At 39.6% G+C, this 27,075-nt stretch overlaps 1 protein-coding gene across 5 annotated transcripts in view; it reads left to right on the forward strand.

Annotated features, from left to right (window-relative positions):
• The first annotated feature begins 5,683 nt into the window (after nucleotides 1–5,683).
• The window catches only part of KIZ (kizuna centrosomal protein), a 144,720-nt gene continuing 123,328 nt past the window's right edge, over nucleotides 5,684–27,075 (forward strand). For 3 of the 5 annotated variants that reach the window (XM_063114537.1, XM_063114539.1, XM_063114538.1), the window contains exons 1-3: nucleotides 5,684–5,832; nucleotides 11,623–11,685; nucleotides 25,332–25,497. In XM_063114537.1, coding sequence (XP_062970607.1) covers nucleotides 5,744–5,832; nucleotides 11,623–11,685; nucleotides 25,332–25,497 — 318 coding nt within the window. In that variant the 5' untranslated portion in view covers nucleotides 5,684–5,743. Of the gene's footprint in view, nucleotides 5,833–11,622; nucleotides 11,686–25,331; nucleotides 25,508–27,075 lie in introns of those variants that run through there. The other 2 variants (XM_063114542.1, XM_063114540.1) reach the window with 2 other exon arrangements.

The raw sequence follows: 27,075 nt of genomic DNA on the forward strand, positions 1-27,075 counted from the left end.
AATTTTGTGGAAAGATATTTTGATGGATTTGTGTGATTTCTGCATGGAATGCTTGTATATTACTCAGGATAAGCAATACCAGCTGCTAAAACAAACAGGCCCAAAATATCAGTGGCTCAAAACAACAAAGATTTATTTCTTAAGTTACAGTCCTGTGCTCTTTGCAGTCATCCACTCTTCTTCCAGGGTCTCAGAGCTCTCCATTGGATCCTGTGAATCTAGCTGGCCAACCAACAAAACCTGGGAAGATTATGAAGGATGTTTGGGGGCCAGGCCTGGAAGTGGCTACACCACTTCTGCTCACATTTCACTGGCCAGACGTGGTCATGTAGACCCACTTACTGCTTGAAAGGATAATAAATGTAGTCTTTCTGAGTGCCAAGGAAGAAAATTAAACAATGATGAACACATGTAGAAAAATGAGTTCTATGTAAATGTAAACTATTCCCAAACAATAAATCATGTATGTGTAAATGCCCTTCAGGTTTATATAGTATAAATTTTACACATCTCATACAAGAAAATATAAAGTAAGGCAAATCATAACTAAAGCCAAAATGTTTCATTATTTTAGTTATACTAAGTTTCCATTTATATTGTCAGAGCTAGGGCTCAGACCCTCCAAACCCATTGTACAGACTGGATCACCAGACCCCTCACATGCAGGTCCATGCTAGAAAATTGGGAAAGATTCCAGGAGCTGTTGACATGAGCTCAGTCCTCAGCTTCCTCAGCGGCAGCAGCTTACAGGTCCAGTAGCTTACAGGTCTGGCAGTGGCAGTGGCCGTGGCCTTGCAGAGGGTCCCAGGGGCACTAGCAGCAGCAGCCTCCAGCAGCAGTAGTGGCCTCCCCATGCCCCTACGGAGGGGGACATCCCGGGGATGGGAGGTGCTGTAGATCAGAGCCACTCATCCTTATACTTAAGTCTATAACCCATGACACCTGGGTGCACATGTGCAATTACACTAGATGATAACCAAGGAACACCTGAGCACATAGGCCTATTTATATCAAATGCTCGGCAAGATTGTGAACATCTGAGGGGCCCTGACCATTTTTCCTATATTTTCCCAACAGGAAAATAAAAATATCAGTAGCTGTCAAATGAAGAGTTTCAAAGCCATAAAATAGAGTATAAAAGAGGATGGACTTTGGAATTGAAACAGGCTTGTATCCAGATCCTACCACTACCATTAGCTTGATGAGAACACAGTGGCAGTGTGATCTTGGGCCAGTTGCTTAAATCTATGGTGTCCTCAAAGGACTATTATGAGTTCCAGCGAGGCAATAAATGCTTACATCAGTGTAAATGCTCAATGGCAAGAGGGGTTCACATACACATGACATCACAGCCTTTCCCCCTACCTCCTACATTTGATTCATCTCTACTTCCAAACCAAATTTTCTAATGGCATAGTGATTGCAAAATAAAATATTTTCCCATGTTCACATATATTATGGGTTGAATTGTGTTCCCCTAAAATACACGTTAAAGTCCTAGCTCCCAGTATCTCAGAATGTAACCGTATTGGAAATAGGGTTGTTGTAGATGTAATTAGTTAAGATGAGGTCGTACTGGAGGAGAGTGAGCCCCTACTCCAATATGATTGGTGCCCTCATAAAAAGGGGAAATTTGGAGACACACACATGAAGAACACTAGGTCAACATCAAGGCAGATGTCAGGGTGATGGGTCTACAAGTCAAAGGACACCAAAGATTGCCTGCAAGCCACCAGAAGCCAGGAGAGAGGTATGAAGCAGATTCTTCTTCACAGCCCTTGGAAGGAACCGGCCCTGCAGATACCTTGATCTTGAACTTCTTGTCTCCAGAACTGTGACACAGTAAATCCTGTTGTTTAAGCCACGCAACTTGTGGTACAGTCATCCCTCCATATCCATGGGGCATTGGCTACAGGACCCCCTCACAGATACCAAAATCCACAGATGCTCAAGTCCCTTGTATAAAACAGTGTAGTATTTCCATATAACCTATGCACATCCTCATACATACTTTAAATGATCTCTAGATTACTTACAATACTCAACAGAAAGTAAAAGCTATGCAAATCATTGTTATGATGCATTGTTTTTAAAATTTGTATTGTTTTTTATTATTGTATTGTTATTGTATCAGCTTTTTTTTTCCCTCAAGTATTTTTGACCCATGGTTGGTTGAATCTGTGAGCTCAGAACTCGTGGATTCAGAGGGTTGGCTGTACTTTGTTACGGCAGTGCTTACAAACTAATACAATATCCAAGCAGTTGTTGACTCAAATATACAGGATTTAATTTTTTAAATTACATGGCATTTACATTTTAAAATGTAAAATTCTGATTTTAACCATGTTTCCAAAATTAATTTTCCATTCATTAACTCAACAGTTTTTGAGCTACAAAAATAGTAGTTTCATATGGTTCATCCTAAGATCTATATGCCTACTGGGCTGAGTGTAAAGCTACATGACTATACCGGTTGTCGGGTTTCCATTTATATTGTCAGGGCTAGGGCTCAAACCCTTCAAACCCATTGTACAGAATGGGTCACCAGACCCCTCACACGCAGGTCCATGCTAGGTAATTGGGAAAGATCCCAGGAGCCATTGGCAGATGACATGATCTCAGTCCTCAATAGCAACAGCAGCCTACAGCAGCAGTAACAGCAGAAGCAGCAGCAGAGGTGGCCTCTTGGGACATCCCACGGGCACTGGCAGCAACAGCCTCCAGCAGCAGTAGTGACCTCCCCGCGGCCCCCCCGCCACCCAGGGGCATCCTGGGGGCAGGGGGGTCCTGTGAATCAGAGCCTCTCGTCCTTTATACTTAAGTCCACAACCCAGGACACCTGGGTGCACATGCACAATTACATCAGACAATAGCCAAGGAACACCTGGGCACATGTGCATATTTACATCAAATGCTTGGCAAGATTCTGAACATCTGAGGGGCCCTCACCATTTTCCTGTATTTTCCCAACGAGACACTGACTTCCCTTGCTATTTGTTTAATGGGGCTACTAGGGACCCATATTTTGAAATAGACTCATTAATATTACCCAGCTGTGTGACCATGGTCAAGTCCCTTACCTGCCCTGAACCTTTTTCTTCCTCTGTAAAATAAGAGGGTGAAGCTAATCCCCCCCTAACTTCTAAGATATTCTGGGACTTATAGGAAGCCTTGGCAATTTAGGCAGACTTGATGACCCATGTTCCAGATGAGCCAAAAGCAGAGCTGCTTACAGAAATCAGCTCTGCTAATATCAAGGGACTGAAGAAAAATATTAAAAGAGAGTACTCCAGCGAATTAGATATTCAAAGTGAAGAACTCTGAATTTACTACAAGTCTGTCACCATTTAGAATGCATAATTTTACCATAAATATTCTGGAAATATTTCTTTCATTTGCTATGTGTTATTGCTAATAAAGGGGTCCTACATCTAGATTTGTCAGATGCCATTAATGAATCAACTACAGAATGCAAATTATAATTATTTTGAATTATCTATTTATTGTTTAATTATATTTAATTTTAGACTCTCCTAAAATAGCCTAATAGAAATTTGGGATGCTAAATTACTGCTTCATCTGCTTACTCTGTGCTATTTGCTGGAAATAGTTATATTGTTTGGGGATTTTTTTTTCCCTTAAAAAAAAAATCTGGTGGGGATAGGCCTAAATAAAATATCCTAAAAATGTAATGCTTTTTTTTTTTTTTTGACAAGGTTGTGCCAAGGTTGTAGTAAAATGGTTACACTAAAATCAATAAAATAAATCTCTGTATACTACCACTGAATGAATTTGACATAACTAAGTCACATCAGTGCTGTTCTTAGACCCAGGTGACAGGGCCTCTGCCCTGGCTTCTATATTAGAGAATCTGTTCTGGCTCTCCTCTCACCATGTCATTCCCACAAGGCAAGGAGACCCCAGGGCCAGGGGACATAGCTACCTGGAGCGCTCGCGCACTTGTGCTTTCTCTCTCTCTCTCTCTCTCCTCTCTCTCTCTCTCTCTCTCACACACACACACACACACACACACACACACACACACACACACCCTTGCAGAACACTTTTCAGGTACTCAGCACCAGACATTCCCTGCCCAAAGGGGCCCACGCTGCTTTCCAAGGACTTCAAGACCTCTTTCCTGGGTTGTTGCTGCAAGGGTGACCATAACTGGTGTGCTCACTCTTAGACCAAGAGGAGGCTGAGGTGGGGATATGTTATTCAGAGCCAGGACCCTGCCTGTGGGTGAGGCCCCTCACAATGCAAGAGTGAGCCTGTGATGGGAAATAAGGGAGTGGGCTATGGAAGGAGTAAGAGAACTAAATTCCACCCTGGCTTTCCAGGTTCTTATGACAGCATATTGGTAAAGGTACAGAGGAAAGCACATATTTTATCTGTAGTTCGTTATCTTGATTTATAAGTTCTTAATATTTAGGCAGATGGTGTGAGGGCCTCCATTCATACACTTGCCATGGACTTGGACAAATGTGAAGGGAAGGCTGAGTAACCTCAGAATTTTATATTGTGGACCTTTGGGTGCTCCATCTCTCTTACTAATGACCAATGATAGTTTAAGGCACATAGGTAAGTGAAATTAATGACTGAGAAAAGAAACCAAAAGAAGGTGAAGAATAGGAGACTACAAAACTCTATAGGTTTTTTTTTGTTTGTTTTCTGCCCTGTGGGTTTTGGAATATGGTTGTCTTCCTTCAGGAAGCTGTTTCCCCACGTTGGCGATGACGATGATGCTTATTACGTGCTGGGCCCTCTTATAAACACTAACGCATATTACCTAATCTAATCCTATTGCCCTAATAACCTCCCCATTGTACAGATGAGGAAACCTGGGCTTCAAGCTGGTGACTTGGCATCTGAACCCAGGCAGTCTGGCTCCGGAGCCCCTGCTGGAGAATTTTACAGGATATTTGGAGCATTATGCACGGAGCTGCGCAAACAAATGTCTGCTTAGCAAGCAATTGGTGAACAACTTTTCCCTCTTCATCAACGGTACTGGCAGCTGGAACATTAAACGTTCAGCACAGATTTTCAAGCTAGGGGTTGTTTTACTGTCGGTCCTGAACACAGCTGTTTAGCATTTTCGGTTTTGTCTTTTTTTTGTGGTGTTTTGGTTTTGAGTGCTGGTAGAAAAGCAAGCTTAGCACAGAGCCCGGCACTGAGCAAATCCCGGGAAGAAAGAAGGGGGGGGAAGGAGAAGGAATCGAGGAGAGGCGACAGGGAGGGAGAGATTGCCCCTTGTGAAATTAACGGAGTTTGTGCGAATCCGAAAGAGAGAGGGGAAGGGAGAGGAGAAGAGAGACGCCGGTGCTGGGACGGAGAAGCAGAGATACCAGGCCGACACGCAGCCTCAGGAGGCTCCCTGCGAGGGGGCTGGCCCCGACTTGCAGGACACCCAGCTAGACCTCCCCTCTGCCGCTCCACGGCGCCCGCCCCACGCCTGCAGTTTCCCCGCCCCCTCCACGGCGCCTCGCCCCCTGCAGGCCTCGACTCCGCCCCTTCACTACGCCCGCAGCTTGCCCCGCCCCTCCACGGCGCTTCGCCCCCACAACATGCCTCCGCTTCGCCCGCTGCAGGCCTCGACCCCGCCCCTTCACGGCGCCCCGCCTTCGCCCCGCCCCCTGCTGGCTGCTGGGTGCAGTGTTTACCCGCGGTGCATCATGGGGCGGTCTCCTCGGTAACCCCGGCCAACCGCCAGCCCGGAGGCGGTTTGGAGCGGTGTGGCAGCATGCGACGGACCCCTGCGTCGTCCTCGTACCTGCCGAGCCCCGACTTCTATGAGAAGGTGGGCCGCCTCCAGCAGGGGCTTCGGGACAGGTACGGCCTCTAGCGGTGGGGGGCGGGGGGCGGGGGCCGGAAGTCGGCCGGCGCTGAGGGTCTTCTGGGCGCCCTGCCCGCTGTTCCTTCCCACTCCCCTCCGCTCGTGGTTCCCCTAGGCCCGGGCCCGCCCACGACGCCTCCCAAGCTCCGGGTGGGGCCTGGAGGACAAAGTTTACCAGAGACGCCCCCTGGAATGGAGGGTGCGGAGAGAGGTGAGGACCTCCCCCTCACCCCAGGAACAACTAAAGCCTGGTCTCCAGCTTGAGGCTGCGGGCGCGTAACTGAATTGGCCCAGAAGTGGGAGTGGGAGTTCTCCTGTCTGTCATTCTCCATCAAGCCTTGTGACTTTCTCTAGTCCCATTCTACACGCTACACGCCCACTCTCCACTCTCTCTTCAAATTGTCATCCCATCTTGACAGCTGCATTGCATCAGTGATGACAGGTCCAGAAACGCAGACGGGAGGGAGGGAGGGGGAGAGAGAGAGAGAGAGAGAGAGAAAGGGAGAGAGAAAGGGAGAGAGAAAGGGAGTGAGTGAGAGAGAGAGAGTAATATATGTCCTACTTAAATACAGGAGACTTCTTTGGGAAGTAGGGGCTAGCTAGACTTCTAGAGAAGGAATGAAATTTCCAGCAGCAGAAGTCCGGTTTCTAAAGGGTTCATGATGCTTTTGAGTGAGATACGAAAGATGGGAACCACTGAAAACAGCTAGATCTAACAGTGCATAAAGGGAAAATTATAAAGCAATTTACTCTAAATAACCACATAAAAGGTAAGTTGTTGGAACTCTTTATTTAGCTGCTAAATTAATTCAAGTTGGAAATCTCATTAGTTGACAAGAAAGGAAATAGGTTTTTGGATCTCCTGATAAACAAAACGTTTAATGAGTGTTGAAAGTTACAAAATCATTCTAGTGAACAGGAGAGACGTATGTGTGACAATTCTAAAATAGTAACAATAATTACATGTAAGGAAAAGGCAGAAGTGATTTTGAAAAGGAATTCCATTCATCTCATGCTAGAATTATTTTTTGTCAGATATTTATAGACTAACTACAACAGGCTTCCTTAATTGCCCTCACCGTGTTTTACCTCTAACTCTTTTCTACATCCTTTTTTTTTTTCTGACATACTGCCACTCAGCTACCCCAGTCAACTTTTTAAAAAATCACTTTCAGCAGAGCCTTCCCTGTCCCAACCTATTCCCTAATTTTTGTGACCTTGGCCTTCTTACAGTACTCTAGATGAGGACTTAAATGACTTGCTTTTTGCCTAGACTGAGAATTCTCAGAGGGCAGGAACCGTATCTGGCTGGATCTTTAGCTCGAAATAGACCATATGTGGTGAAGGAGGTGCTTGATAATTATTTGTTGAATGAATGGAAGAAATCTCAAAGTTAACAAGCTAGTGTCAAGGAATTATGAATGTCTTATATAGAATCCAATAGCCACATGTTGTCACTAAATAATGGCTATTTTTCTAGTTAACTAGGAAAAGTGGATCCTGTGATATTTCCAAGATGGTATTAAGCGTCTGTATGTACCTGATAGTTAAAAGACAAGACATTTCTCTGTGTTTTCAGCACACTTAAAATGCTTTTTGGCTCAGTGTCTGTTCTGTTGGAAGAGTGGCTTAGTTAACCCAAATATTTGTATCTGTTAGCCCAAGTCCTGGTTTTAGAATGTTATTGGTTTAAATGGCATTCTTTTTGAACTAAGTTAATTGAGAGTTATCATTTTGGGTTCCTCTACTAGGAACATCTGTCTGTTTATAGTCCTTAAGGTATGATAACTGTGTAATGATTACTAACTTTATGTTTAACACTCTAATGCTTTAATTATTAAGCAAGGTGAGGCTGTTGAAATTATATAAAGAATTTGAGTCAAATTTTATAGCCTATTCATGGTTCTGCATTTGGAGGTTTGTTTTATTTTTAAGTCAGTACAAATCTATTGCTGTGTGTATTCATTTTTCATTTTAAAAATCCATAACTAACTTAATTAATGCATTTTGCACATAAGTATAGAAGCAAATATCTTTAGATACAGAGAAAGATGCAGTAAAAACATGGAAATCTGGGTTCTAGTCCATAAAGAGTTAGGTAACCTTGAGGGTGGTGTTCGGCCTCTCTGAACCTTGATTCTTTACCAGAAATGAGGGGGCTTGGCTAATATGTGAAGTAAGGCCACAGATTTTTTTCTTTTACTCTACTAAAGTAATGGGTCTTAAAGTAAAGTTGAAAATTATAGTTTTACAAAGCAACACATGAAGAATCTCATTGTCTGTATCCTGTTTGAGTGTTTGGATGTACCTTTTTTCAAAAAACAAAAAGCAAAAAATAATCCTAGTAGCCACAGGGACCTCTGTCTACTAAAATTCTGGAGTCATTTCAAAGGTTGCAACCCTGGGTAGTCACAGCTGCTTTATCAATCCAGAAACTTCTGGGAAATGGGAGATGAAAAAAACAAACCGCCTTGCCTTTTCTCAGCCTTTTTTAGAGGTGGTCGTTGCAATGTCTGCTGGTTTAACATCAAGCCTTTTTCTTGTGATTGGCATATTTCTAGCCCAAGTCATCTTAGCTGTAATCACACGTAGATGTAATTTTATGTTCTAAATGGTTTCCTGTGTGTATACTGAGTACAGTGTTTTCTCTGCATTGTGGTAAAAATAAAAAATTGAATCTAGGGGAGTCTACTGGAGTGACTTGTTTCAGTGTGTATACCACCCACAATCATGGTAGAAGCATGTAAGTAGAGTTGACTCTTATGGTTATATAAAAAAATTTATTTAAAAGGCCCAGTAACCAGTCCCTGTTTTTTCAGTGCCAGTATGATTCATGGTGAGATATTATAGTAGTCCAGAAGTTGATACTGAGATATTGAGTAAAGCTGAAGATGGTGGAGAATTGTTATTCTGGTTTTATTTCAATACCACAAGCAGCTTAAAAGAAGAAAACTCAGCTGTATAAGGACTACCCAGCTGTGTAAAACTTGGAAAGGTTCAGATTAAGGGTGCAGGTGACAGAAAACATGGACTGTTGGTTAGCATCCCAGGTTTGGGTGTCTAAAAGATCCTGAAATAGAGACTTACTATGTAGGAACTGTGAGTGATCCTTACCAACAAGCCTTTGCCTCGCTTTTCACTGGGGTTAACATCTGGTTTTAGTCTTAAATTTAAAACAGTTATGAGGGACTCAGCATACAGAAGAATTGTAGTGTGGATGAGGAGGGTTATAAAATGGCCTTGTGATGAAGAGTTAACAAGATTACTTCCATTTTGCCAGTACTAGAAGGCTAAGAGGTGGTGGATTGTGGTTTTTCAGTGTATGAAGTGTTATGATAGAGAAGAAAGGTGACCAGTCTGCATCTACTGAAGACAGAAAAGGAACAAAGAAGTTTTACACTCCTTGCTGCTTGAGGTGATGGGTTCACAAAGAGACTGTAGTTCTTTTCACTAAAGGTCATAGGTACATTTTAAAATTATTTTTAATAAATTCATGCTTACAAAAAAGTTGCAAATGCAGGACAAAGACCTCCAACATTCCCCTCCCACACATTCCTCAATTCTTTACATTTTATTATATTTACATTATCTCTTTCTATCTGTGTCTCTACCTAAAATCATTACTCTTTTTTGAACCATTTGAGAACTACAGATATGATTGCCCCATCACTTCTAAAATCTCCAGTGTGTATTTTCAAAGAACAAGAATGCTCTCATACATAATCACCATTCAAGTCCTCCCAGTCAAGAAATCAACCTTGATATACGAATCCATAGACCCCTATCAGATTTCACCAACTGTCCTAACACTGTCTTTTGTTCTTTCCGGTCTGGGTTCTCATCTGGGAACTTGGGTTGCTTTTGGTTGCCATGTCTCTTCAGTCTCCCCCCATCTGGGAAGATTCCTCAGTCTATCCCTGTCTTGAATATTCCTGACAATTTCATAGAGTACAGCATTGATTCTAGAAGGTGACACTCAAGCTGAGTTCATCTTATGGTTCCTCATGACCAGTCTCCAGTCATGCTTTCTTGGCAGGAATACCACAGAAATGAAGCATTACACTGGGGCACAGGGTCATAGATGCATTTAAAGGTCTTTCTGTCCTTGTAATTTAATGACAGATTGGTCACATTATCCAGTCATTCATTCTTTTTGAACTAAGAACCCAGTTGATCATGAAACTTTTAGAAGGGGGAAAAGTAACTAATAAAAATTTCTGATGTCATAGCAATTACACCATATTTCCTTCACTTGTATCCTAAGTTCAGTCTTATTAATGAGAAAATAAAGATCAGTGTGAAGCTGTTGGTTAAAAATGTGTTTTCATAATTTTTTTCCTTTTAATCTTTTTTCTTTTTTAACACAGGCATACCCCAACTAAAGAATAGATTGTGTTCCCCTAGCAAAGATCTTGTGTTTGGATTTTGAACCCCATTTTACCATTAAAAGAATTTTGGTTAAATGATGGTTTCCATTTAAGATTGTGCTAAGGACAGAAACTAACTTAACCTATAATGTAGCTAACAGAGTAACTTTGGGGATAATTTTTATTTTTAAAAAAGGAAAAAAAATTATCTGAAGGAAAACAGAAGCTAGTAATTAAAAGTTCAAAAATGGAACATGGCGCCAGCCCTTTTCCATCAGAAGTCCAAAAGAAGGATCACCTTCTTTTGGAGTCCTTATCTTTGTTTCACAGTCGGTTTTTTTTTAGTATTCTTCACTCAGATACGTGATTTCTCTTTCTGCCTTTAACTAATGTTAATTTAGGTTAGCAATTTGGCTTCACTTAGGTGGGATTGAAGCTGGAACTTTGGTGGTGGTTGCCTTTGTGGTTAAACTTCCCAAGGACTCTTAGGACTGAATGGCTTCCTGTTCAGCAGTTTTATGCCTTCCCACCCCCCTCAGCCCCTTGGTTTGGGTTGCTGCCGCCACATCTACTGCCCACTTTCCCTACCTCTTACGCATGCTGGCTGTAGGATAAGACAGGCTTTCTCCTCTGCCAGCACTCATCTGAACATCACAGGTTAAGTCTTTATTGGTAGAAGCTTCAGGAAAACAGCAGTCAGTGACAAATAACAGTAACACTACAAAGTTACAAAAAGAAATTTCCCCAAATTCAAAGTGATGGTGTTAGAAGACCTGGAATTCATTAAATATAAGTGAGGCCAGGTTTACTTTTCAGAGGCCTCTTCCTAACTCAGCCAGTTGGCTGTGTGCAGGCTGATTTGGTTGGGAGCAAAGCAAGCCATCAGTCTTCAATCCAAGGGGGGTTTGTGGACATGTCCAGACCTGGTGGGGGCCCCCATTGTTCAAATGTCACTGACTCAGAGAAGTCCGGCCATATTATACTTTTATTTTGCATACTTACCTTGTTTGTTGTCTGTCCTTCCCCCTAGAAAGTGAACTGCCTGAGGACAAGGGTCTTGGCTGGCTTGTTCACCATATTAGTCTGCAGGCCTAGAACAGTGCCTGGCTCATCATTGGCACTCAAGAAATTCTCACTGAATGAATGAACCTACTTCCCAGCGTTTTCGTACTGCATTTCCCCATTTAGTTTGAGAATCTTGTTCTTTTGCCTCATACTGGTGTCCATTTTGTTTTTTAGACTTCCCTGGTTACTGGTAAGTATTTTTGTGTCTTTTAAAAGCATTTGGTATTTTCTTCTTATTATTCTGGAGAAGCATTCTCACAAAGGCATGATTTCGAAGGAGAAAATGGTCTAAATTTGACTGCCTATTAGTTATCAATGTGATTATTTATAAAGTGTTTTCTTTTTGTGTTACAGTGAAAAGAAGAGATTAGACCTGGAAAAGAAACTTTATGAATATCATCAGTCTGATATATTCAGGTAAAAGATGACACTGGTGACAGTTTCCAAGCCAATTTGCATATGTTAATCAAAAATTTAACACTAATATTATGTCATAAATACCGTAGTTGGAGTACTTTTACCATACTGTTATTTCTTTTTTTTTTCCGAGCAGCCAGAAGGAAAATGTATGCCATTCTGTTATTTCTAATGTGTAATAATTTGAAATAAACACTGCAATTTAATGTAATCACTATCAAAATAAGAGTTAATTTGGTTAAAATTTGTATGAGATAAAATTATTTTATTTTTATTATTTGGTATTTGTGTCATTTCAGGAATCTGTTATACTTAAATATCTTAATAAGGTATATTACAGTCTTATATTTTTGGTCACAATTTAAACACATGGAGCTTGTGTAGTGATTAGGCATAATTACTATCTATAGCTGATCTTTCAGCAAGTTGCTTTAGGCATGGTTACTGGTGTCTCATTTGTTCATGGATATATGAGAATGACTGTTAACATTATTATAAGCAGTGGATAATATGCGAATACATCTTATCCTTTTAAGATTACTTGTTTTAAAACAAGTATTAAGAATAGACTTTTAATATTTTAATTTCTATTTTATAAAAACTGAACTTCATCCTTAAGCCAAATGTATGGCATTACCTCCAATATTATTCATTTGAAGGATTTCTGGCTATAACATTAAATTTGTGATTATCCGTGTCACACTATGAGTGAGAAATGAAAAGGTCTCATCCAGAAGAGAGAGAGGCCAAGAATACTTTAAAACCAAATCACCCATTAGGTCCATTTATTTCCTCATCTTCGAAATTATTCTTTGGTTTTAAAATTTCGTGTACTCTCAAAGTTTCCAGTCAAGGTAGACAGCTGTATGTCTCTAGCAGCTGTTAACGAGACAAGAAATAGCTTGTCTTGTTTCTGGAAGAAATAGCATCATGGAGGCCATTGCCTCAGGAACAGGCCAAAATCTGAGGGGATCTTCAGGAAAATATCCACTGCTACAGCTTCTGCCCTGAGGCTAAAGGGTCAGAAGACAGTATATAGACTTTTCATGGCAGCCTGTTCTTGGGCACTTTCCTGATATTATGGTGGTGGAAAGGGTGACTGTGAGAGAAGAATGGGTATCTTCACCAAGCTTGCAGTTTGCTCAGTTTGTTCCTATCTCTCAGCCTCTCGTTGTTTCCTGAAAGATAGAGGATGTGATTTGCCAAAAATAGGCTTTCTTAGACTGCCTGTAGAATAAAACCCCAACTATCTAACGTGGCTTACTCAACCAGGTTTCCCCCACCCTCTCCCTGAGAAGGTAGAGTCTGAGACAAGGCTTGTGTGTCGGTGGTAGTTTATTTGAGGAAGTGGTCACATAAAACTGGAGAGCAGGGTTGGAAAGAATCACATAGGAGCTGGTCGCTGCTGTGGGTACCTGGGCTTGATCCTTCCAAACCTTCAGAGGAGCCGTGTAGACTACCCTTCTGTTCCGCACAAGTGTCCACTCAAGTGAAGAAAGAGAGGGAGCTATATTCCTAGTGGTTCCTGACCCCCACTGGTAAGGGCAGCCCCAGGCAGAGTTAACTCCTTCCCACATCCAGGCTTTCCATGCTGCAAACTCAGAAAAGCAGCCCTGGCACCACATACAGCAGGTTGCTGCAGCCATGGCTGGTAGAAAAAGAGGTGAGCCGATAAGATGTGAGGAGGGCATGAGAGGTTTGATACAGTGGCCTACCAGACCCTCCATTATCTGCTCCTGTTTAATTTTCATCATCACCATCTCTTTCTAGTCTCCCTCTAAAATTCTACACTGACTGAAACTTCAGTTTCTCAAGCATGACAAGATCTTTTGTAGTATAGTGTAAGCACGTAGGCTCTGTTGTCAGGTGCCTGGGTTTAATCTGAGCCTTAGCCACGTGGCCTTGGGGCAATTACTTCAATGTTCTGTACCTCCATTTCTTCATTTGCCAAATGGAAATAGTGGTAGGTATGAGAACTCAATGAGTTAATACGTAGAGAACCTTAAAGCAGTGTCTGACCAGGAGTAAGTCAAAAATTTATTACTATTACTCTTTTTATCAGTATCCTAGTTGTTATTTTATATTGCCTTTGAGCTTTTTGGAATGCTGTTTCCCCTGTCTGGAATGTTTTTTCCTCATCCTTTCATTCTTTCTCCGATTTTGGTCTCAGCTGAGAAATTATTTCCACTGGGAAAGCCTCCATGACCCCTTCAACTAGGTCAGGTTGCCCAGTCAGTAAAAGTCCCTATCAGTTTCCCTCAGAGCATTCATTACACTTATTTATTGATTTAATTTTTTGTTTTCCCTGTTGACCCTAACTGAACCGCTTTTATATTCATTGTGCTGAATATATGAATGATTGCATGGACGGATAGATGATCAGCTTTGAAGGTTAATGTGATGTGGCAGGAATGGAACTAGAATTTGGATGTAGAATGCATGGTTACTATTCTACCTCCTCCAGGTAGACACTGGACACCACAAGCAGCTTTACTAAGTCCTTGAGTGTCAAAAGGTAATATGCTAGGTTCTACCTCTGTAACGTTCCTTGTATCAAAAAATGCAGACATGGGCAGCAGTAAAACCAGTTTTAAGTTTTTTTGTCCAGAAAGAAAAATGGAGACATTCAAACATAGTCAAAGCACAGAATTATTAGCACAATTAAGAATTTCTTGAAAATTGTTGACCTAGGGTTAGAGGTTTAAGGTTTGTTCTTGATTAATTTTGAACATTTCTAGCATCTTTGCAAATCTGTGTTTTGAGGATGAATGTTTTTGTTTTTTTAAATTTATTTTTGCTTGATGAAGGAGTGTTGAGTAATATGTTGAGCCAACAATAGAAATGCTGCATAACAGGTACTCTTTTATGATTTAAATACTTGTGAAGAAGAAAGAGGTAGAATTAGCATTGTTGATATTGTGAGAAGAATGGGGTGCACAACTGAACTATTCGGTATGTCTTTTGATATTACATTTTGGATGAGAGTCTCAAGGGTTTTTTTCACTGTTTGAGTAGAGTTGAAGTCCTTTTATATTATAAAATATTTTAACAATCTATTATGTTGTTACAATTTCTAACAAATATTTTTATTTATTTTAATTGACACATTGTAATTGTACATACTTATGGGGTATATCTTGATGTTTTTATATATATATATGTTGTATAATGATTGGGTTAGGGTAGTTAATGTATCTATCACCTCATGCATTTATCTTTTCTTTGTGGTAAAAACATTTAAAAACCTTTCCTCTAGCTGTTATGTAATATTCACAACTTAACTGTTAACCATAGTCACCCTACTGTGCAATAGGAAACCAGAACTTAATCCTCCTATCTAATTGTAATTTTGTACCTGTTGGCCAACTTCTCCCTATTTTTCCTCCCCTCCCCCCCCCCCACTCTCTGGTAATCACTACTCTGCACTCTCTCTCTATAATATCTACTTTTTATTTTATTTTTTAAGATTCCACATATGAGTGAGATCATGTGGTATTTGTCTTTCTGTACCTGGCTTACTTTACTTGACATAATGACCTCCAACTCCACACATGTTGCTGCAAATGACAAGATTTCATTTTTTTTTTTTATGGCTGAATAGTATTTATTATATTGTTTATATATACCACTTTTTAAAATCCATTTATCTCTATTGGATGCTTAGATTGATTCCATTTCTTGGCTACTGTGAATGATGCTGCAATAAACATGGAAGGATAGATATGTCTTCAACATACTGACTTCATTTCCTTTGGGTATACACCCAGTAGCAGGATTGCTGGATCATGTGGTTCTATTTTTAATTTTTCAAGGAAACTCCATACTGTTTTCCATAATGGCTGTACTAGTTTACATTCCCACGTACAGTGTGCAAGTGTTCCTTTTTCTCCACATCCCTGACAACACTTTTCTTTTGTCTTTTTGATAATAGCCATTCTAACTAAAGTGAGGTGTTATTTCATTGTTGTTGGATTTGGATTTCCCTGTTAGTGATGTTGAGCATTTTTTCATATGCCTGTCAGCCATTTGTATGTCTTCTTTGGAAATGTCTAAGATCCTTTCCCCATTTCTCAATTGGTTTATTTGATTTTTGCTGTTGAGTTTCTTAAGTTCCTTATACATTCTTGATATTAACCCCTTATCTGGTGTATAGTTTGCAAATAATTTCTTTCATTGTATAGGTTGTCTCTTCATTCTGTTAAGTTTCCTTTCATGTGCAAAGGCTTTTGAGTTTGATTTAATCCCACTTGTCTATTTTTGCTTTTACTGCTTGTGCTTTTCAAGTCTATCTAAAAAATCTTTGCCCAGCCCCATGTCATGGATCATTTCCACTATGTTTTCTTCCAGTTGTTTCACAGTTTTGAGTTTTACATTTAAATCTTTAACCTATATTGAGTTGATTTTTGTATATGGTGAGAGATAGAGGTCTAGTCTCATTCTTCTGCATGTAGATATCCAATTTCTCCAGCACCAGTTACTGAAAAGACTGTCTTTTCCTCTATGTGTATTCTTGGCAGCTCTGTCAAAGATCAGTTGACTGCAGGTATGTGAAGTTATCTCTGGGCTCTCTATTTTGTTCCGTTGGTGTATGTATCTGTTTTTATGCCAGTACATGTAGTTTTGGTTAATAGCTTTGTAATATTATTTGAAGTCACCTAGTGTAATGCCTTCAGTTTTGTTCATTTTTCTTGGGATTGCTTTGACTATTTGGGGTCTTTTTTGGTTCCATATGAGTTTTAGGATTTTTTTTTCTATTTCAGTGTAGAATGTCACTGGTATTTTGTTAGGGCTTGCATAAAATCTGTTGATTGCTTTGGGAATAAAAGCCATTTTAACAATACTAATTCTTCCAATCCAGGAACATGGGATATCTTTCTATATATATATTTATTTATTTATTTTTAATTATTTTATTTTAGTTTATTTTGTCGATATACAATGTGGTTGATTATTGCGGCCCATTACTGAAACCTCCCTCCATCCTCCCTCTCCCCCACTCTCCCAACAATGTCCTTTCTTTGTGCTTGTATCAACTTCAAGGAATTGCAATTGTTATGTCTTCTTCCCCCGCCTCCCCTGGTTCTCTTATGGTGTGTGTGGGTGCATTTATTTATTTATTTTTAGCTCCCACCAATAAGTGAGAACATGTGGTATTTCTCTTTCTGTGCCTGACTTATTTCACTTAATATAATTCTCTCTAGGTCCATCCATGTTGTTGCAAATGGCAGTATTTAATTCTTTTTTATAGCTGAGTAGTGTTCCATTGTGTAGATGTACCACATTTTCTGTATCCACTCATCCGATGATGGACATTTGGGCTGGCTCCAACTCTTAGCTATTGTAACGAGTGCTGCCATGAACATTGGGCAACAGGGATACCTTCAACTTGATGATTTCCATTCTTCTGGGTATATTCCCAGCAGTGGGATAGCTGGGTCATATGGTAGATCTATCTGCAATTGTTTGAGGAACCTCCATACCATTTTCCATAGAGGCTGCACCATTTTACCATCCGACCAACAATGTATGAGAGTTCCTTTTCCTCCGCAACCTCGCCAGCATTTATCGTTCAGAGTCTTTTGGATTGTAGCCATCCTAACTGGGGTGAGATGGTATCTCAGTGTGGTTTTGATGTGCATTTCCTGAATTCTGAGTGACGTTGAGCATTTTTTCATATGTCTATTGGCCATTCGTATATCTTCCTTAGAGAAATGCCTACTTAGCTCTTTTGCCCATTTTTTAATGGGTTGCTTGTTTTTTTCTTGTAAAGTTGTTTGAGTTCCTTGTATATTCTGGATATTAATCCTTTGTCAGATGTATATTTTGCAAATATTTTCTCCCACTCTGTTGGTTGTCTTTTAACTCTGTTAATTGTTTCTTTTGCTGTGCAGAAGCTTTTTAGTTTGATATAATTCCATTTGTTTATTTTTCCTTTGGTTGCCCATGATTTTGGGATCGTATTCATGAAGCCTGTGTCCAGTCCTATTTCCTGAAGTGTTTCTCCTATGTTTCCTTTAAGAAGTTTTATTGTTTCAGGGTGTATATTTAATTCTTTGATCCATTTTGAGTTGACCTTAGTGTATGGTGAAAGGTATGGGTCTAGTTTCATTCTCCTGTGTATTGATATCCAATTATCCCAGCACCATTTGCTGAAGAGGCAGTCTCTTCCCCAGTGTATAGGCTTGGTGCCTTTGTCAAAGATCAGATGGCTGTAGGTGTGTGGGTTGATTTCTGGATTCTCTATTCTATTCCATTGATCAGTGTGTCTGTTTTTATGCCAGTACAATACTGTTTTGGTTATTATAGCTTTGTAGTATAGTTTAAAGTCAGGTAATGTTATGCCTCCAGCTTTATTTATTTATTTTTTTTGCTCAGTGTTACTTTGGCTATGCGTGGTCTTTTGTTATTACATATAAATGTCTGGATAGTTCTTTCTATTTCTGAGAAAAATGTCATTGGAATTTTGAGGGGGATTGCATTGAATTTGTATATCACTTTGGTTAGTATGGACATTTTCACTATGTTGATTCTTCCAATCCAAGAGCATGGAAGAGCATAGGATGTCTTTCCATCTTCTTGTATCCACTCTAATTTCTCTCAGCAGTGGTTTGTAGTTCTCATTATAGAGAATTCTCACCTCCTTGGTTAACGCAATTCCTAAGTATTTTATTTTATTGGTGGCTATCGTAAATGGGCAAGCTTTCTTGATTTCTCTTTCTGCATGTTCACTATTGGAGAATAGAAATGCTACTGATTTTTGTGTGTTGATTTTGTATCCTGCTACTGTGCTCAAATCATTTATCAACTGCAAGAGTTTTTTTGTAGAGGCTTTAGGCTGTTCGATATGTAGGATCATGTCATCTGAAAAAAGGAACAGTTTGACTTCATCTTTTCCAATCTGGATGCCCTTTATTTCCTTCTCTTCTCTGATCACTCTGGCTAGTACTTCCAACACTATGTTGAATAGGAGTGGTGAGAGTGGGCATCCTTGTCTAGTTCCTGTTCTTAAAGGAAAAGCTTTCAGCTTTTCCCCATTCAGGATGATATTGGCAGTGGGTTTATCATATATGGCTTTAATTATGTTGAGATATTTTCCATCTATACCTAATATAGAGGGTCTATGTCATGAATAAGTGCTAAATTTAATCAAATGCTTTTTCAGCATCTGTGGAGATGACCATATGGTCCTTGTGTTTGATATTATTAATACGGTGTATCACATTTATTGACTTGCATATGTTGAACCAACCTTGCATCCCTGGGGTGAATCCCACTTGATCGTGGTGAATAATTTTACTTATGTGTTGCTGTATTCTGTTTGCTAGTATTTTAGTGAGGATATTTGCATCTATATTCATCAAAGATATCAGGCTGTAGTTTTCTTTTTTGGTTATATCTTTACCTGGTTTTGGTATCAGGATGATGTTTGCTTCATAGAATGAGTTTGGGAGATTTGCGTCTGTTTCAGTCTTTTGGAATAGTTTATAAAGAATCAGTGTCTATTCCTCTTTGAATGTTTTGTAAAATTCTGCTGTGAATCCATCTGGTCCTGGGCTTTTCTTTGTTGGGAGCCTTCTGATAACAGCTTCAATCTCCTTTATTGTTATTGGTCTGTTCAGATTTTCTATGTCTTCTTGGCTCAGTTTTGGGAGCTTGTGTGCCTCCAGAAATTTATCCATTTCCTCCAGATTTTCAAATTTGTTGGCATGTAGTTGTTTACAGTAGTCTCGAATGGTTCCTTGTATTTCAGATGAATCAGTTGTAATATCACCTTTTTCATTTCTAATTTTTGTTATTTGAATCTTCTCTCTTCTTTTTTTAGTTAGCCATGCTAATGGTTTGTCAATTTTATTTATCTTTTCAAAAAACAACTTTTGGATTCATTGATCTTTTGTATAGTTTTTTGGTTTTCAATTTCATTCAGTTCTGCTCTGATCTTAATGATTTCTTTCCGTCTGCTAACTTTAGGTTTGGATTGTTCTTGTTTTTCTAGTTCTTTAAGGTGAAGTGTTAGGTTGTTCACTTGCCATCTTTCCATTCTTCTGAGGTGAGCATTTAATGTGATAAATTGCCCCCTTTGTACTGCTTTTGCAGCATCCCACAGGTTTTGGTATGATGTATCATTATTTTCATTAGTTTCAATAAATTTTTTGATTTCCTGCTTGATTTCTTCTTGGACCCATATGTCATTAAGTAGAATGCTGTTTAATTTCCATGTGTTTGTACAGTTTCCAGAATTTCATTTGTTATTGATTTCTAATTTTAATCCATTGTGGTCTGAGAAAATACATGGGATAATTCTTATTTTTTGGAATTTGTTGGGACTTGATTTGTGACCTAATATGTGATCTATCCTGAAGAATGATCCATGTGCTGATGAGAAGAATGAATATTCTGAGGTTGTTGGATGGAATGTTCTGTAGATATCTGCCAATTCCAATTGGTCTAGAGTCTTGTTTAGATCTTGTGTTTCTCTACTGATTTCTTCACTTGTTATTGGTCTGTTCAAATTTTCTGTTTCATCATAATTTAATCTTGGTACATTGTATTTGTCCAGGTATGTATCCATTTCTTCTGTGTTATCAAATATGTTGGCATGTAGTTGTTCCTCATAGTCTGTTATGATCCTTTGTATTTCTGTGGTATCAATTGTAATGTCTCCTTTTTCATTTCTGATTATTTGAGTCTTCTTTCTTTTTTCTTGATCTAGCTAAAGGTTTGTCAATTTTGTTTATCTTTTTGAAAAACAGACATTTTATTTTACTGACCTTTCAATTGTTTTATTAGTTCCTATTTCACTTATTTCTGCCAATTTTGGGTTTAACTTATTATTGTTTTTCTAGTTCCTTTAGGTGTTTTGTTAAGTTATTTATTATAAATCTTTTTGGATATAGGCATTTGTTGTTATAAACTTAACTCTTATAACTGCTTTTGCTTTGTCTCATAGGTTTTGGTATGATATGTTTCCATTCTTATTTGTCTCAAGGAATTTTTTAATTTCTCTTTTAATTTCATTAACCCATTGGTTGTTTAGGAGCATGTTGTTTAATTTCCATATATTTGTAAAGTTTTCATAGTTTTTCTTGTTGATTTCTAGTTTTATACTATTGTAGTTAGAAAAAATACCTGATATGATCTTTGTCTTTTTAAATCTGTGCAGACTTGTTTTGTGGCCTAAAATATGATCTGTCCTGGAGAGTGTTCTATGTGCAGTTGACATGAACATGTATTCTGCAGCTGTTGGATGGAATGTTCTATAAACGTCCATAAGGTCCATTTGGTCTTTGGTGTATATAACTCAGATATTTCTTTGTTTATTTTCTTTCTACGTGATCTATCCATTGTTGAAAGTGGGGTGTTAAAATTCCCTGCTGTTATTGAATTGCAATTTATCTCTCCACTTAGGTCTAATGATGTTTGCTTTATATATCTGGGTGCTCTGATGTTGAGTGCATTTATAAACAATTGTTATATCCTCTTATTGAATTGATCCTTTTATCATTATATAATGACCTTCTATGTCTCTTTGTACAGTTTTTGATTCAAAGTCTGTTTTATCTGGTATAAGTATGGCTTCCTCCTCTTGTTTTTGATTTGTGTTTGCCTGGAATATCTTTTTCTAGCCCTTCATTTTCAGTTTGTTTGTCTTTAATAGTTAAGTGAGTCTCTTATAGGCAGCATATTGTTGAGTCTTGTTTTTTTGTTTTGTTTTGTTTTGTTTTTATCCGTTCAGCCACTCTAGATCTATATCTAATTGAAGAGTTTAATCTATTTACATTCAAGGTTATTACTGATGTGTGTGAACTTTTTCCTGTCATTTTGTCAATTGTTTTCTGGTAGTTTTATATATCCTTATTTCCTTTCTCTTTCTCTTGTTATTTACCTCTGTGGTTTGGTGGTTTTCTGTAGTGCTAAGCTTTGTTTTCTTTCTCTTTCTTATTTGTGTATCTGCTATAATTTCTTTTTTTGTGTGGTTACCTTGCTGCTAACATAAAGAGTCTTTTTAGTTATAATAAACTGTTTCAAGGTGAGAGCAACTTAACTTTGACCTCATGAAAATACTCTAGACTCACCCCCAACACACACACACACAATTTATATTTTTGTTGACTTAACTTACTTTTGTATCTACTATATGTTCCTTAGCTACTAATTGTAGCTGTCGTTTTTTGGCCATTTGCCTTTAACCTTCATAACAGAGGATTGAAGGATTTATGTAGCACCATTACATCACTGGGGTGTTCTGAGTTTGAATTATGAATTTACCTCTAGTGGGTTTCGTAGTTTTTCATGTTTTCATGATAGTAATTGTCATCTTTTTATTTCCAGCTATAACACTCTCAAGTATTTCTTGTAAGGCTGGTCTAGTAGTGATAAATTCCCTCAGCTTTTGCTTGTTTGGGAAGGTCTGTTTCTCCCTCATTTCTGAAGGACAGCTTTGCTGGATAAGGTATTCTTGGCTAATAGTTTTTTTCTTTCAGGACTTTGAATGTATCATTTTATTCTCTCCTGGTCTGCAAGGTTTCTGTTAAGAAATCTGCTGATAGTCTAATGGAGATTCCTTTATACATGACTTGATGCTTTTCTCGTGCACCTTTTAGAATTCTCTCTTTGGGGCCGAGCCCGTGGCGCACTCGGTAGAGTGCTGCACTGGGAGCGCGGCGATGCTCCCGCCGCGGGTTCGGATCCTATATAGGAATGACCAGTGCACTCACTGGCTGAGTGCCGGTCACGAAAAACCGACAAAAAAAAAAAAAAAAAAAAAAGAATTCTCTCTTTGGCTTTTGGCAGTTTGATTATGATGTGCCTCAGACAGGATCTTTTGGGGTTGAGTCTAACTGGGGAACTTTTGAATATCCTGAATCAGAATGTCCATATCTCTCCCACTACTTGTGAAGTTTTCAGCTATTATTTCATTAAATAGGGTTTCTGTGCTTTTCTCCACTACTTCTTCTGGAACACCTATTATTTGAACATTTGTTTGAGTAATGATGTCCCATACATCTCATGGGCTTTCTTCATTCTTATTTATTTTTTCCCCCCTGACCGGATCATTTCAAAAGGTCTGTCTTCTGGGTCAGAAATTCTCTCTTCTGCTTGAACCAGTCTATTGTTGAAACTCTCAATACTATTTTTTATTTTTTTCATTGAATTCTTCAGCTCCAATATTTCTGTTTGGTCCTTTTTAAAAATGATATCTGTCTCTTTGTTAAATATCTCATTCAGAGCATGAATTATTTTCCCAATATCATTGAATTGCTTTTCTGTGTTCTCTTATATCTCATTGTGTTTCCTTAAGATTATTATCTGAAATTTCTTTACAGGCATTTCATAACTATTCTTTTCTTTGGTGTCTATTACTGGAAACTTATTGTGTTCTTTTGGAGGCATTATGTTTCCTTGCTTTTTCATGTTTCTTGTGTCCCTACACTGATATCTATACATGCAGTGAAGTAATTGCTTTTCCCAACTTTATGGACTAGATTATGTGGAAGTGACTTTTTCCTGTATGTGGGTTCTAGGGTGTCTGTTGGATATGTTGCATTAGCTTTAGTTTTGAGTAGACTCAGAAGTGCAGTCTCTGTGTAGTTTCTTTGGTTTTAATCCTCATCAGTGATGTCTGATAATGCCTCAGTGGCCTAGACTGTGGGAGTTTGTGCCAACACTGGCTCTGTTTTGCTGGGTAGGAGACTCTGTCTGGGCTGGTTGTTGGGCCAGGTGTGTGCTGGTGCAAAGGGTCAGCCAGCTATTTAGTAGTCTCTCTGAGGTGCAGAATTGCTGCCCAACCAGCTGTCAGGCCAGTCTTGGACATGCAGCTCTGAGATTGTCTCTCCCAGGGGGTAGTGTGCTTCCTGACCTGCTTCTGGGCTGGATACAGATGAACCTGGGCACAGGGTTGTGGGGCAGTCTGCTCTGCAAAGGTCTGTTAGAGAAGTGGATGCTACTGCCTAGCCAGGAGCTGACATGCACAAGTGCAGCAGGGCCAGGTGGCTCTGTGGAGGCCTGCCAGAAGAGGTGAAGCCACTGCCCAATTTCCTGTCAATCAGGGATCAGATGTGTACAGGTGTAGCAGGCCCAGAACTCTTTGGAGGGCCCCCAGGTGGAGGTGGAGCCACTGCCTAATTTGCTGTCCAGCAGGGAGCAGGGTCTGGCAGCTCCCTGGAGGGCTGCCGGTTCAGCTGTCTAGCTGACAAGCCTACAAGGGTATGGCAGGGCCCAGCAGCTCCATAGAGGCCTGCCAGGTGGAGGCAAAGCTGCTGCCCCATCGCTGTCAGTCAGGGAGCAAGTGTACACTTGTGTAGCAGGGCCCAGTGGCTCTGTGGAGGGCCGGGGGCGGGGGAGGCAGAGCTACCATTGGACTAGCTGTCAGGCCAGCATGGACACCTGTGGGCTCAGCGAAGGCCGGCAAGTTGTGCAGGGCAAGTGCACGTGAACGTGGTATACCACTGCTTATTAGCGGCTCCCCTGCTGAGGATGCCTGCCTGTTACCCTGGGTGGTGGGGACAGGGTTGCCATGTGGATTCAAATGCTGGGATCTCAGTCTTTCTGTCTGGTCTAGGTTCCAACCAGCTGGGGTTGTGTTCCTGTTGGAGCCCGTGTGAACATGGTAGAATAAAGATGGGGCCTCAGGATGGAAGTAGTCAGTTTCCACTGGCCCCCAGGGTGCAGGATATACTCCAGCAGCAGGCTTGTTTTCAAGATGGTGCTGTGCCATAGTTGCTTAGGTTGGCAGGGTGGGAGTTACTCTCCCTGGGGTTCTACCATGAGGCCATGTAGCTGCACAAACTCCCAGCTACTCTGCAAACTGGGTTTGGGACTTCTGAGGACTGGGGGCAGGGATTTCTGGTGTTTGTGGAGGAAGTGGAAAAAGCTGGGATTTTTCCAGCTTACCTTCTCTCCACCTGACTCTTAGCCAGTCCTTACAGGAAGACAGCAAGGCAGAGACAGGATGCCTTGTTCTGCTCTCTATGGTGCTATCCCAGTCTTCCATGCTCTACAAGGATTTCATCACTCCCCTGGTACTCTGCAGAGCATTTCTTTTTTCATTCTGATCAAAATATAGTTGTTTATTTGTTGTTTTGGTCTCTTTTTGTGGGGAAACAAGTGCCAGACTAATCAGCCATCTTGCTCCACCATCCAGAGTGTTTTGTTTAATAAATGTTTTTTACATTATTCAAATGAGAGCTTTTTTTGGTATTTAAAATTTTTTATTTCTTAGTTTTATGCATTATAGTTTATAGTTTGATTCTATTTCCATGTAAGCAAGTAGTTTTGAAATAGTCTGTCATATAAAGGATGCTAATGGGCTACTCACCTGAATGTGGCCATACAGACACTGTTCTTGAAATGACATCTAATTTTGACAGAAAATTCATGTAAATCTTTACTGTGTGAATGTTATAATGTGGTCTTGTATACAGTTCGCAGGAGAGTCATGCCTAGATGTAACCAGTGTGATTCCTAATTGATACTGCGTTAATTTTCTCTTTCTAAAAATATTTATACATATTGTCCTTTGAGTTCTTATGCTTTGGCTAAAATATCTTCGAATACATGGTTTCATTAACAATTTTGTTAATGAAAATTCTTCTCAGGTTTGTCAAAGTCTAATTCCACTGTTAAGAAATCTGCTTTTATTTTTCTAGAGCTAAGCTGAAATATGTAAAACTAAAGAAACACCTGGAGGAAATATGTGAATCAGAAAAGAAGGCTAATATTCGAAACCAAGAATATTTAAAGCGACTTGAGCGCCTCCAAGCTGAGATTGAACGAGATGTGACCAGAAATACAGAGAAACATCAAGAACTGAAGGTGACATTTTGTACGATATTATTTATTTGTCTATTTATTTGTTTTGCTATAATTGGAAATAATGAACAGTAAATTTTAGATTATTGGCAATCACTAATGTTCAGTTGTTTATACACAGGATTAATCAGCTTTCTCTGTGAATTACCATACAGCTAAATTTCATCAGAGACTTTGATGTTGTATTTTCTAAGATCCCCACTTTAGTTGAGGAATTAATGGAATATCTGTAACATAGGCAAGATTACTAGCCAGTACCTGGTGTAGCTTCTGAAACATGGTATTTGTTGGCCAAATGACTGAATTTGAGTAGCATTTGGGTTCCCTCTAGAAACTGCTTCCGTCTTTAAAGCATTCTTTTTCTGTGGTCTGGACACCTCTCTTCTGGTCAGGCATTGTGTTGGGGGAGCATTGAGGGATAAAACAGTCCCTGAGGAGTTCGCCTTCGTGCTCCTCGGCTGCGTGACCCAGAGCAACTGCCCTTTGTGGCCTTCTCTGATTCTTGCACTCGTTTGCTTTGAGGTCCTTGGCTACTTGCTGCTCCACAAATTATGCCAAGTGTGGAGGGCCAGGAGCTAGGCCTTTTTCCTCACCATTGGAACTGGTCAGGAATTACTGTCCAAGTTAACCCAACGCAACGCTAGTCACAGGGGGAGTTGGCTTTAATATTTCTCTCTTCTTTTTTTTTCCTTTATCAGTTTTTCCCTATTCTTTTACTATAAAAATTTCAAATATACAGAAAAATGAAAAGAATTATAACAAACGTTCATTCTCCACCTAGATGCAACAGTTGTAAATATTTTGCTATATTTGCTTTGTGTGTGTGTAATTTTTTCCTCAGCCACTGAAAGTCTGCTGCAGACATCATGACACTTCTCTCCTAAGCACTTGAGTGTGGATCTCCTAAACACAAGGACAGTCTTCTACATAATCATAATATCATCATCACACCTAAGAAAATTAATATGTTTCCACAATATTACTTAATACCCAGCCCATATTGAAATTTCCCCAGTTCTCCCAAAAGGTATCTTATTTTTCCAAAGCAGGAGCCAACTCAGTTTTCACATATTACTTGGTTTCTATGTTATTGGTTATTGTCTCTTTTTTAGTCTCCTACTACTCTTCCTTTTTTTCCATGATGTTGGCTGTTTTGAAAAAGGCAGAGCAGTTACTTATAGAATGACCCACATTTTGAGTTTGAGGTATCATTTACTTGTACAGCATTCCTCAATATTTCCTGTAAACTGGAAATGTGGTCTAGACTAGCACTGACCATTAGAACTTTCTGCACTGATTGAAATGTTCTATATCTACGCTGATGCTGTCTGCTATGGTAGCTACTGACCATACATGACTATTTAGCACTTAAAATGTGGCTTGTGACAGGACTATATTTTTAATTTTGTTAATTTTAATTAATTTATACTTAAATAATCACAGCTGAGGTTGTATTTCCCACTATGTCCCATCAGGAGGCCCATGATATCAGGTGGCCCCACCTGAGTGAGGCTGACTTTGATGCCTTGGTTAAGATAGTGATCTCTAGATGTCTCTATTGTAAGGTACCTTTTTTCCCCA

Source organism: Cynocephalus volans, chromosome 11, assembly GCF_027409185.1.
Source record: "Cynocephalus volans isolate mCynVol1 chromosome 11, mCynVol1.pri, whole genome shotgun sequence".
Classification (NCBI taxonomy): Eukaryota; Metazoa; Chordata; class Mammalia; order Dermoptera; family Cynocephalidae; genus Cynocephalus; species Cynocephalus volans.